At 44.7% G+C, this 13,292-nt stretch overlaps 1 protein-coding gene across 1 annotated transcript in view; it reads right to left on the bottom strand.

Moving 5' to 3' along the window:
* The window catches only part of LOC144593406 (CUB and sushi domain-containing protein 1-like), a 1,892,487-nt gene that overhangs the window by 414,282 nt on the left and 1,464,913 nt on the right, over positions 1-13,292 (bottom strand). Inside the window, exons 24-25 of the mRNA XM_078398909.1 lie at positions 11,271-11,462; positions 7,493-7,619 (exon numbers count right to left, since the gene is read on the bottom strand). Coding sequence (XP_078255035.1) covers positions 7,493-7,619; positions 11,271-11,462 — 319 coding nt within the window. The remainder of the gene's footprint in view (positions 1-7,492; positions 7,620-11,270; positions 11,463-13,292) is intronic.

The following is a 13,292-nucleotide window of genomic DNA, read 5'->3' as shown; positions in this document are numbered from 1 at the left end:
GCTTGTACAAAAAGTGTTCTAATTTATGTCATCAATAAGAGAGCCAAATTGCTTTACTGGAGCTCTGAAGCCCCGGGCGAATAATTTGAGATTGGAAAATTGAATCAGGAAGCAAATCATTTAATACTGGTTGGTTTACACCTCTGCACCATTAGACATTCAAGACAACTGCTTCACTGCATACTACACAAGCTCTGAGAGGTCTGAAGAAGGGTCCCGACCGAAAGGTCACCCACCCTTGCTCCCTGACCCGCTGAGTTACTCCAGCACTTTGGTATAAACCAGCATCCACAGTTCATTTCTGCACAAGGTTTTCTGCTTGCCTTGCAACATACAAGGCTCTTTTCAGAGACATGAGTCACAAGAGACTGAAGATAGTGAAACCTTGAGCAAAGAGTAAACTGTTGGAGGAACTCAGCGGGATCAAAGGTAGATTTTTTTGCTCAAAAAATGTTATTTTGTTTTTTCTGAGTCTCGCTGCCATGGAATCGTAGAGCATCACAGAGTCATACAGCATGGAAACAGGCCCCTCAGCTCAACTTGCCCACGCCGACCAATGTGCCTGATCTACACCAGTCCTACCTGCCTGTGTTTGGCTCATATCCCACTAAATCTGTCCTATCCATGTACCTGTCTAATTCTTTAACGTTGGGATAGTCCCTGCCTCAACTACCTCCTCTGGCAGCTCGTTCTATATACCCACCACCCTTTCACCGTCCGGCGGGGGCTTCAATGTCGGGAGCCCCGACCGCCCCGACTTGGCAACTCCAACAGCCTGACCGCGGGAGGAGATGGCAGGGGAAGAGAAAAAGACATTCTGGCCTTCCATCACAGTGAGGAGGTGACTGGAGGAGACTCACTGTGATGGATGTTTCTTTTGTTTGGTGTTGGTTTATGATTGTATGTGTTATTGCATATTTTTATTGCTTATTTTTACTGGTCTTATTGTTGAACTGTGGGTAATTTTTCATTTCACTGCACATTTATGTGTATGTGACAAATAAATTGACTATTGACTATTGTGTGAAAATGTTACCCCTCAGATTCCTATAAATGTTTTCCCCAATCATCTTAAACCTGTGTCCTATGGTTCTTGATTCACCTGGGCAAGAGATTTGCATCTACCCGATCTATTCCTCTCATGATTTTATACACCTCTATAAAATCACCCCTCATTCTCCTGTGCTCCAAGGAATAGAGTCCAAGCCTGCTCAACCTCTCCCAAAAGCTCAGACCCTTGTGCCCTGGCAACATCCTTATAAATCTTAGTCATTGAGGTTTTTTTTAGTGCTTTCATGTCCATTACCTGGCCCTTTCTCGTCTTCTGTTCCCTTCTTCCAAAATGTTGCCAAGAAGAGTCTGGTTCTTCCTGACTATTCAGCACCACATAATAGAAAATAACTCTTGTCGGGCCACAGGCCTGGCTCACCTGCCGTGGAACTGGGCAACCCGCCTAGAGTGGGAGCCCCTGCCGAGGCTCGTCTCCTGCTCGCCCCAGAGACTGGAAACCGGAGAGGAGAGTGGAGGGAGTCGCAACAGCAGCGGACGCTGGACAAAGGGGCGCGAAGAAAAACCGGGGGGCCTCAAGGTCGGCTGTGGGGGGACACCCCCTGGGGCACGAAGTTGGCTGGGCAAGGAGAGGGACGACGATCCAGACAGAGGCGATGGCCGCCACGAGCCTTTATGGCCAGCTGCAGATGGGACTTTGGAAATGGCACCAAAACCTGGCGCACTCTTGCATATGCACTCAGTGGGCTGTTTCTATCCATTCTGTACTTCATCGGGGATTGTACTTAGGTAGGGCAATAATCTTACTGAACTGCATACAATAAAGAATTTCAACGTATCTTGATACACATCATTCAATCATTGAGTCGTACAACGTGAAAATAGGCCCATCGGCCCAACTAGCCCATGCCAGCCAGCATGACCCATCTACACTTGTCCAACCTGCCTGCGCTTGGCCCATAACCCTCTAAAACCAGCCTATCAGAGGGAAAATACTAACATCAACAGCAGGGGATGTTTTCTGGTTGGAGTTCCCCAGGGGTCGGCGCTGGGGCCATTACTCTTCACGGTTCATGTCAATGATTTGGATGGGGGAATTGAAGGCTTTGTGGCCAAGTTTGCAGGTGATATGAAGATAGGTGGAGTAGAGAAAGCAGGGACTGCAGAAGGACTTGGACAGGTTGGGAGGTCCAGGTGCATGGTTCCTTGAAGGTCGAGTCGCAGGTAGATAAGGTAGTCAAAAAGGCTTTGGTATAGAAGATGGGAGGTCATGTTGCAGTTATATAAGACGTTGGTGAGACATTTAGAATATTGTGTTCAGTTCTGGGCACTGTGTGAGAGGAAAGATATTGTCAAGCTTGAGGAGATTAGTAGGCAAAATTAAAGCACATGGTATTGGGGGTACGGTATTGACATGGATAGAGAATTGGTTGGCAGACAGGAAACAAAGAGTAGGAATTAACGGGTCCCTTTCAGAATGGCAGGCAGTGACTAGTGGGGTGCCGCAAGGCTCGGTGCTGGGATCGCAGCTATTTACAATATATATTAATGATTTAGATGAAGGAATTAAAAGTAACATTAGCAAATTTACAGATGACACAAAGCTGGGTGGCAGTGTGAACTGTGAAGAGGATGCTATGAAGATGCAGGGTGACTTGAATAGGTTGGGTGAGTGGGCAGATGCATGGCAGATGCAGTATAATATGGATAAATGTGAGGTTTTCCACTTGGTGGCAAGAACAAGAATGCAGATTATTATCTGAATGGTGTCAGATTGGGAAAAGGGGAAATGCAACGAGACCTGGGTGTCCTTGTACATCAGTTACTAAAAGTAAGCATGCAGGTACAGCAGGCAGTGAAAAAAGTTAATGGCATGTTGGCCTTCAGAATGAGAAGATTTGAGTATAAGAGCAAAGGTGTCCTTCTGCAGTTGTACAGGGGCCACACCTGGAATATTGTGTACAGTTTTGGTCTCCTAATTTGAGGAAGGACATTCTTGCCATTGAGGGAGTGCAGTGTAGGTTCACAAGGTTAATTCCCGGGATGTCGGGACTGTCATATGATGAAAGAATGGGACGACTGGGCTTGTATTTACTAGAAATTCGAAGGATGAGAAAAAAATCACAAAACAGAGGTGCAAGGGGAGTTGGGAGTACTGGTGTACAGGATTCAGTTGGGAGTAGGCCATTCAGCCCTTTGAGCTAGCACCACCATTCTATGTGATCATGGCTGATCATCTACAATCAGTACCCCATTCCCAAAATGTTAGTTTGCAAGTCGAATCAGTAGCAAGAAGGCAAATGCAATGTTAGCACTTATTTGGAGAGGGCTAGAATTCAAAAACATGGATGTAATTCTGAGGCTCTATAAGGCGCTGGTCAGATCACATTTGGAATATTGTGAGCAATTTTGGGCCCCGTATCAGAGGAAGGATGTGCTGGCTCTGGAGAGGGTCCAGGGGAGGAGAACGATCCCAAGAATGATTGGGTTAACATTTGATGAGCATTTGAAGGCACTGTGCCTGTACTCGCTGGAGTTTAGAAGCATGAAGGGTGGACCCCATTGAAACATTGAATAGTCAAAGGCCTGTTTTGAGTGAATGTGGAGAGGATCGTTCCACTAATGTCTAAGACCAGAGGGCACTGCCTCAGAATACAAGGGAATACCTTCAGAAAGGACACAAGGAGGAATTGCTTTTGTCAGGGGGTAGTGAATCTGTAGAATTCATTGGCACAGAAGGCTGTGGAGGCCATGTCCATGGATATTTTTAAGGCAGAGATAGATAGATTCTTGATTAGTACAGGTGTCAAGGTTATGGGGAGAAGGCAGGAGAATGGGGTTGAGAGGAAATGATAGATCAGCCATGATTGAATGGAGGAATAGACTCAATGTGTCAAATTGCCTAATTCTGCTCCTATGACATGAACTATACATGTCAAAAACATTTTTTCTTAAACATAACAATAGCACATTCCGCTACTACCTCGGGCAGCTCAATGTACAACTGTCCGTAAAAAAAGTTGCCCCTCAGGTTTCTATTAAATCTTTCCCCCCTCACCATGATTCCCCAACTCTGGATAAAAGACTCTGTGCATTTACCCTATCTATTCCTCTCATGACCTTCTACACCTCGATGAGATCACCCCTCATCCTTCTGCACTCCAAGGAATAAAGTTCTCGCCTGCTCAACCTCTCCCTGCACCTCGGGCCCTTGAGTCCTGGCAACATCCTCGTGATAATAAAAAGAACCATTGAACCATTGAGATCAAGTAGAGGAGAGGGATGTTGAGGAGATGAGAGGAACATTGCTTCAGTACATCGAGCGTGCGGGCCAACCGGACTTTGAATAATGGTGCCAGAAATGGCGGCGGCAGCACGTGTAATATATGCAAAAATAATCTCACTGTGCAGTTGTATGTGGGACAAATATAAAACTGGGACTAATTTTTGCACAAATTAGACTTCCTACGTTGGAAAAAAAACTTCAAAGCATTGAAAAAGCTGCAGAAGACATGACAGAAATGTATTCTCCCTTATAATTTGATAATAGAAACTCCCTACTTTATGAATGACTTCATTTGAGGTGACACGGTGGTGCAGCGGTAGAGTTGCTGCCTTACAGCGCCAGACACTCGAGTTCAATCCTGACCACAGGTGCCATCCAGGTTCTCCCTGTGACCACGTGGGTTTCCTCTGGGTACTCTGGTTTCCTCCCGCGCTCCAAGGATGTGCAAGTTTATCTGTTAATTGGCCTGTAAAATTGCCACTAGTGTATAGGCTATGAAAGTGGGATAACATGAAATTAATGTGCAGGTGATCAATGGTCAGTGTGGACTCAATGGGCCTGTTTCCAAGCTGTATTTCTAAACTAAACTAAATTATGGAAATCTAATTTTATGCAAATCCAAAATTATGCAAAGGTCTAATATTCAGAGCTTGAAAATGCTTTTAAAAGCATTTTCAAGCTTTTAATAATATTATTAATAAAACAGTTCATGGTATTCATTAATAAGTGATAAAGTATTTATTAAATTAGCTTCATTATGGGCTGTGCTCAGATGTTTATTTGATGCAATGAAAGAATATAGCAAAAGAACTTTGAGTGATACAATACTGGTAGTTGTTGAAATGGTTACTTCTAACTTGGGGAGAAATCGGCTTTTGGATAGTTTTGAATAAAATTGGTTAAAAGATACAGCATGTAAATAGGCCCTTTGGCACACTGAGTCCATGCCGACCATCAATCATCACCCATTCAGACTAGTTCTATGTTATCCCTCTTTCTCCTACATTCCCTACAAACTCCGGATACTTTATGGACCCACAAACCCACATACACTGTATTTTAGATATGTGGCAGGAAACTGCATCACCCGGAGGAAACCCACATGGTTACAGGGAGGTCAGGATCAAACCCAGGGTCTTTGGCGCTGTGAGGTAGCGGCTTTAGAATAGAATTCTCAAGAATGGAAACCTTATGTAACGCTGGAGTCTGCCAGGATTTAAACAAATTGCTGGAATAACTCAGCGGGACAGGCGACATCTGTGGCGGTAATGCATGGGCAACATAGTCTAAAGAAGGTTTCCAACCTGAAACGTCATTATCCATTCCCTCCACAGATGCTGCCTGACCCACCAAGGTTCTTGCTAATGAGGGCATGCAGCGTAGGTTTACTAGGTTAATTCCCGGAATGGCGGGACTGTCAAATGTTGAAAGACTGGAGCGACTAGGCTTGTATACACTGGAATTTAGAAGGATGAGAGGAGATCTTATCGAAACGTATAAGATTATTAAGGGGTTGGACATGTTAGAGGCAGGAAACATGTTCCCAATGTTGGGGGAGTCCAGAACCAGGGGCCACAGTTTAAGAATAAGGGGTAGGCCATTTAGAACGGAGATGAGGAAAAACGTTTTCAGTCAGAGAGTTGTAAATCTGTGGAATTCTCTGCCTCAGAAGGCAGTGGAGGCCAATTCTCTGAATGCATTCAAGAGAGAGCTGGATAGAGCTCTTAAGGATAGCGGAGTCAGGGGGTATGGGGAGAAGGCAGGAACGGGGTAGTGATTGAGAATGATCAGCCATGATCACATTGAATGGCGGTGCTGGCTCGAAGGGCCGAATGGCCTCCTCCTGCACCTATTGTCTATTGCCTATTGTCTATTGTACTCCAGCACTTTGTGTTTTGGGCCAGAATCCCGCATCTGCAGATCCTTGCGTCTCCTGCAAGTATTTAACTTCTGCAACTACTCAAATGATTAGCAAATACTTTTCTCTTTCCCACTCTGTCTTCATAACAGGCACTTCACTTCAATGACAACCAGAAATAGATTAAACCAACATTTTGATATTTGCATTTGCAATCCATCAAATATATTTCCATTAAATCAAAGCAAAATAAAACGTCATGACTAGGATCGAATTTCCACCTCTCAAGGAAGTTTGAACACCATGATGGCCAAGGACCAAATGCTGGATCTCCCGGTTGCCAACCATTTTTAATTCCCCTCCCCATTCACATACCGACCTTTCTGTCCTGGGCCTCCTCCATTGTTAGAGTGAGGCCACACACAAAGTGGAAGGACAGCACCTCGTACTCCGTTTGGGTAGCTCAAAACCAAGCAGTATGAACACCGAATTCTCCAATTTCAGGTAACTAACCCACTAAGAACCATCCTGCCTCCCTTCCCCCAACCCTCCCTCCCTCCCCTACCATTTCTTTGTGCCCCACACCTTTTTGTCTCTTCATCACTGGCCTTTGTCCAAACATCTATCTATCATTCCCCCCGCCCAATCTGTCATCTGTATCCATCTCTGAAGAAGGGTCTCCACCTGAAATGTCACCTATTCCTTTTCTCCAGTGATGCTGCTTGGCCCGCTGAGTTACTCCAGCATTTTGTGTCCATCACTTACTAGGCCTAGTCCCACCCCCATGTCTCTTCCAGCTTCCTTCCCCTCACCCCACGTCACCACAATCAGTCTGAATAAGGGTCCTGACCTAAAACATCACCAGTCCTTGTTCATGAAAGATGCTGCCTGACCCGCTGAGTTACTCTGGCGCTTTATGTCTTTCTTTTCATAAACCAGCATCTTCAGTTCCTTGGGTTCTACATAGAACCTTTGTCGTACCTGACTGTTTTCCCCGGATCAGCTAAGACTTAGTAATAGGGGAGCTGTGAGTTCAATTGGGTGTGAATAAAATATTTATGGGCTACTTCCAGCAAGGGGCAATAAATCCAATTAAGTCATTGCAATCAGAACATATTAGTTTCTGATCCAGAATGCCAACTTGGTCTGACTGGACAAGGTGGGACGAAGGGCCTGTTTCAGTGCTGAATAGCTCAATGACTCCATCTGGAATGGTATTTCTAGAGAGGTGAAACTGAATCTGATCTTCAGAAGAGCAGCAATAGTGGTCAGGTGGTAATTAGACCGCTCGTAAACCAGCATCTGCATTTCCTTGTTTCTACATGGAACCTTTGTCGTACCTGACTGTTTTCCCCGGATCAGCTGCGATTATCCAGGTGCAGTGGACATTGTGGTCATACGGAGCTGGGTATCCAGGAGACAGAATCCTCCCAGCCGCTGCACTTTTAAAGTGGCCTCCACACTCAGCTGAAAGATCAACACAAAACAACAATCAACCCACCCCTCCATCATGAGAGGGAATTACAAATGCACATCACGCCACACCCATGTTTCATAAGGTCACATGTCATCGGAGCAGAATTAGACCATTCGGCCCATCAAGTCCACTCCGCCGTTCCATCATGGCTTACCTATTTTTCCCTCTCAACCCCATTCTCCAGTCTTTTGCCATAATGTTTGACACCCGTACTAATCTGCATTAATATGCATGTCTATGTATAATATGTATGTATGTACGTGAATATACACACATACAGGTGCTCCTCAACTTACGATGGGGTTACGTTCCGAGAAACCCATCGGAAACCCAAAATATCGTAAGTCTAAATGCATTTAATACGGCTGATCAAGTGGCCGGAAGCGAGCTCACTATGGGTAGCTGCCATTTGCACCATCGCAAAGTCGAAATATTGTAACTCGAAGCATCGTCAGTCGGGGAGCATCTGTATGTATATATGTGTGTTTATATATGTGTGTGTATATATATATACACACACACACACATATATACAGTATGTGTGTGCGTGTCTCTGCATGCGTCTGTTTGTGAGTGTGCATGTGCATATGCGTGTGCTTGTGTGTCTGCGCGTGTGCATGTAGTAATCCTCTTTTCTTGTATTATATTGTTGACAGAGTACTATGTTTACATATTCTGTTGTGCTGCTGCAAGTAAGAATGTCATTGTTCTGTTTGGGACACGTGACAATAAAACACTCTGACACTCTAGACTCTAACCGAGAATCTGTCAATCTCCACCTTAAAAATACCCAATGACTTGGCCTCCACAGCCGTCTGTGGCAATTAATTCCACAGATGTTTAATTCAAAATCCCAAAAAGTGCAGACTATTGATTGGTATTGAAATAGTATGCATGGCTTGCAACAACTAACAGCTAAAATAATAGATATTCATCTATCTTTCTTAATGAGATATTTAATGACCTGCTGTCATCAGTATCAATTTTTCTTTTGACCTTGCAAATGCTGCTTCTTTGAAAAAAAAATATGATCAGACAATCAATAACAACAGCAGAAACTTATTTCAATCATACTCATTCCAACTCATTGCTCTGATTATTGATGGACAAACAATCCTTGTCACCGTTGGGACAATGTGTAATTACTCAGCTATTTTTCCACCTCATGGTGGTGCAGCGATAGATTAGCTGCCTTATAGCGCCAGAGACCCGGGTTCGATCCCGACTAAGGGTGCTGTCTGTCTGGAATTGACATGTTTACCCTGTAACCGCATGGGTTTTCTCCATTTGCTCTGGTTTACTCCCACACACCAAAGGTGTACAGGTTTGTAGGTTAATTAGCTTGGTATAATTGTAAATTGGGGTAGTGATGGTAGCAGATAAGGTAGTGGCATTTAAGAGGCTTTGTGGCAGGAAATAGAGGGCTGTGGATCATGTGCAGGCAAATGAGAAAAGTCTGCCTTGGCATCACAGTCGGTATAGACATTGTGGGCTGAAGGGCTTGTTCCTGAGCTGTACACTTCTATATCCTGTAGCTCGACTTTCACACCTTACCCTTCCATATCTCTGTGTCACCTCCCCTGACTCTCAGTCTGAAGAAGGGTCTCGACCCAAAACATCACCCATTCCTTCTGTCCAGGGATGCTGCCTGTCCCACTGTTACTCCAGCATTTTGTGTCTACCTTTGGTGTGTCCAGCATCTGCAGCTCCTTCCTGCACAACTACTAAAATATATAATGTCCCCACTGTGGTTGGTAGGTGACTGCTCCTGGCAGACTATTGTGGGAAGCAGGTGGGGGACTTCCTGGCCACAACCCTTTTGTCCTTCTTTGACCTCCTCGGCAAGTCAGCCTTGGTGTCCTCCTCTTTTCTTTTGGATTGACCAGCGATCGTCACAGTCATTGTAGCTCCAGATCATGGGCAGCACCAAAAGATGTCACCAGTGTGTACTGCGGGCATTCACAGCTAAAAAATTGGGGGGTTCAATCTTACATTTAGACAATAGACAATAGGTGCAGGAGGAGGCCATTCGGCCCTTCGAGCCAGCACCGCCATTCAATGTGATCATGGCTGATCATTCTCAATCAGTACCCCGTTCCTGCCTTCTCCCCATACCCCCTGACTCCGCTATCCTTAAGAGCTCTATCCAGCTCTCTCTTGAATGCATTCAGAGAATTGGCCTCCACTGCCTTCTGAGGCAGAGAATTCCACAGATTCGCAACTCTCTGACTGAAAAAGTTTTTCCTCATCTCAGTTCTAAATGGCCTACCCCTTATTCTTAAACTGTGGCCTCTTGTTCTGGACTCCCCCAACATTGGGAACATGTTTCCTGCCTCTAACGTGTCCAACCCCTTAATAATCTTATACGTTTCGATAAGATCTCCTCTCATCCTTCTAAATTCCAGTGTATACAAGCCTAGTCGCTCCAGTCTTTCAACATATGATAGTCCCGCCATTCCAGGAATTAACCTAGTAAACCTACGCTGCACGCCCTCAAAAGCAAGAATATCCTTCCTCAAATTTGGAGACCAAAACTGCACACAGTACTCCAGGTGCGGTCTCACTAGAGCACTGTACCACTGCAGAAGGACCTCTAGACTTTAGAGATACAGCATGAAAGCAGGCCCATCGGACCAACGAGTCCACGCCGACCAGCGATCCCTGCACACTAGCACTTTCCCACACAATTTTAGGGGACAATTTTACCGAAGCCAATTAATCTACAAACCTCCATGTCTTTGGAGGAAACTGGAGCATCAGGAGAAAACCCACGTGGTCACAGGAGGAATACACAAGCTCCGTACAGACAGCAGCTACAGTCAGGATCTAACCCAGGTCTCTGATGCTGTGAGGCAGCAACTCTACCGCTGCACCACAGTGCCACCCTGCGTAAACCTATGACCTCTCTTTAGATTCCAAATGTGCCTTCAAGAACACAAACAAAATTACACACGGATACATCAGTAAAACATGAAACTGTGGATTATGCAGTTGAGTTCCCGGGCATGAACTAATTAAATGTGCTTAAGTTCTAGGAGCGGAATTAGTCCATTCAGCCCTTCTAGTCTACTCTGCCATTCAATCACGGTGATCTATCTTTCCCTCTCAACCCCGTTCTCCTGCCTTCTCCTCATAATTAATTAGACACCTCTACTAATTAAGAATCTATCAACACCTTCAAAATATCCATCACCTTCACTTCCGCAGCTGTCTGGAGCAAAGAATTTCACAGATTCGCCACCCTCTGACTAAAGAAATTCTTCCTAATCTTTCTAATGGTATGTCCTTTTATTCTGAGGCTATGGCCTCTGGTCCTAGACTCTCTGTTGTGCAGACCGTATAATAACAGAAGCCTTACACCTGGATAACGATCCAAAGACTTTATTAACTACATAGCAGGCACGACCTCACGCCTGCATGTTCCACTTACACTAACCCGAATCTCACAAGCAGTGGTCACTCAAAAGCTAAAGGGGCGTAACTACAAAAGCACGACACATAACATGAGTGACACCATTACACTAATCTACACTCTCCCACAAGTGGAAACATCCTCTCCACATCCACTCTACCCCCTGACACTGAAACGGTTGCAACGGTTCACTTTTGGGATGTTGTTGGCTGAGCTTCATTGGTTTTACCTATGCACGAAGGCAAAGAGTTGTCCCACACTCTGCGATCTCCACTGAGGCAGGTCAAGGTGTTGCTCCCATGCATCGTATATCCAGGATTGCAGCTGTACCAGATTGCCGTGTCAGCAAAGTGCCCTCCGTCCCGTAACCTGTAGCCATAGTTTGGGATTCCTGGATCCTCGCATGTCATCAGATCAAAGCCTGTGAATAAGAAATTTGCAGTGTTAAATACTTCACAATGGACAGAACAAAGACTTGCAACAGCGGAGAACCCAACAGAATCTTTATCTTGTACTAACCGTTATTCCCTTTCTCTTTTCTGCATTCTTTCCAGCTTAACGGTAACTCAAATTTCACTGTACCTTAATTGGTACATGAGACAATAAAGCTGACCTGGAACCTTGAAACCTTAATTACATCCTTCTGTACCAATGTCCTTTCCATGGACTCCGTCTGCAGTTCACAATGCCTCGGCAAAGCTACCAGCATAGACAAGGACGAGTCTCACCCTGGTAACTCTATCTTCTCCCCTCTCCCATCGGGCAAGAGGTATGGAAGAGCGAAATCGCATACCTCCATATTCTCAAACAGTTTCTTCCCTGCTATTCTTAGGCAACTGAACCGTCCTCTTGCCAACGAGAGAGTGGTCCTGACCTCCCATCTACATCATTGGAGACCCTTGGACTATCTTTAATTCTTTAATCGGATGTTAATGGACTTTATCTTGCACTATGATCAAGCCGTCCATGGTGTACAGCTACATGATAAAGGGAATAACGTTTCCTTAGATATTTACCACCCTCTTACTAAAGAAATTCATCCTCATCCCCTTTCTAAATGTACATCCTTTTATTCTGAGGCTGTGGGCTCTGGTCCTCGACTCTCTCTAGAGTTGTGTATGGTTCTGCTGACTGGATGGCATGCAACATAAAGCTCTTCACTGTACTGCAATACACATGACAATAAACTAAACTGACTACAACTAATAGAATATATTTAGCTGTAAAACATTGTGCCCTTTATTCACAGTACTTTTCCTGAACTAATCACATTACCAGTAAAGCCATATGTTTCTCAACATTTTGGCTCCATCTACAACACCTGGACATACCAAAACCCTCTGGAATCTGCATCATTAGTAAGTAAATTAGGCTCTGAACTCCATTTCATTCCTCACACTTTACTGGTGCTGCAACATCATTCATGTTCAGCCTGAATTGCTTTGCCACTTCATTTATAAATGGTTGAAAGGTCACCAACAAGATCACCAATGGGAATCATAGTGTGTGAAAAAGAAAACATGTCATAAATATGGACTTGTGAGCTGCAACAAGCCAAATTATTTTTATACCACAAACGTCCAAACCTTTGCGGTGCGAGACACACATGGGGGCAGGTTATAACTTTGCACCTGGCATCAACACTTCACAATGTAAAAATAAAGAACTGCAGATGCTGGTTTATACCAAAGATAGACACAAAGTGCTGGAGTAATTCAGTGGGTCAGGCAACATCTCTGGAGAAAAGGAACAGGTGACGTTTCAGATTGTGACCCTTCTCCAGACCTGAAACGCCACATATCTATTTTCTCCAGAGATGCTGTCTGACCGATTGAGTTGCTCCAGCACTTTGTGTCCAGTTCTCTGTTTGTTTGCTGGCTAACTCTCCTGAACAATTGTTTTCCATCCCCACGAATATTGGCATGTTTAGTTTTGTTTAGAGATACAGCGAGAAAACAGTCACAACAGCCAGACACCAAACACCCATACATACCACCCTGCACACTACATAGGGACAATTTACAGACGTCAATTAACCTACAAACCTGTACACCTTTGAGGAAACTGAAGCACCCAGAGAAAACCCACGCGGTCACAGGGAGAATGTGCAAAACTCCGTGCAGACGCACCCAAGGTCAGGATCAAACCCATGCAACTGCACCAGCTTTAAGATTGGAAGATACATTTGAGGAGATCAGATGGAATACCCATCTTAAATCATGGCCAGTCGGTTTAACAGAGCAATGAGTAC

Source organism: Rhinoraja longicauda, chromosome 5 (genome assembly GCF_053455715.1).
Source record: "Rhinoraja longicauda isolate Sanriku21f chromosome 5, sRhiLon1.1, whole genome shotgun sequence".
Taxonomy (NCBI): domain Eukaryota; kingdom Metazoa; phylum Chordata; class Chondrichthyes; order Rajiformes; family Arhynchobatidae; genus Rhinoraja; species Rhinoraja longicauda.
This window is presented reverse-complemented; position numbering and strand designations above follow the sequence as displayed.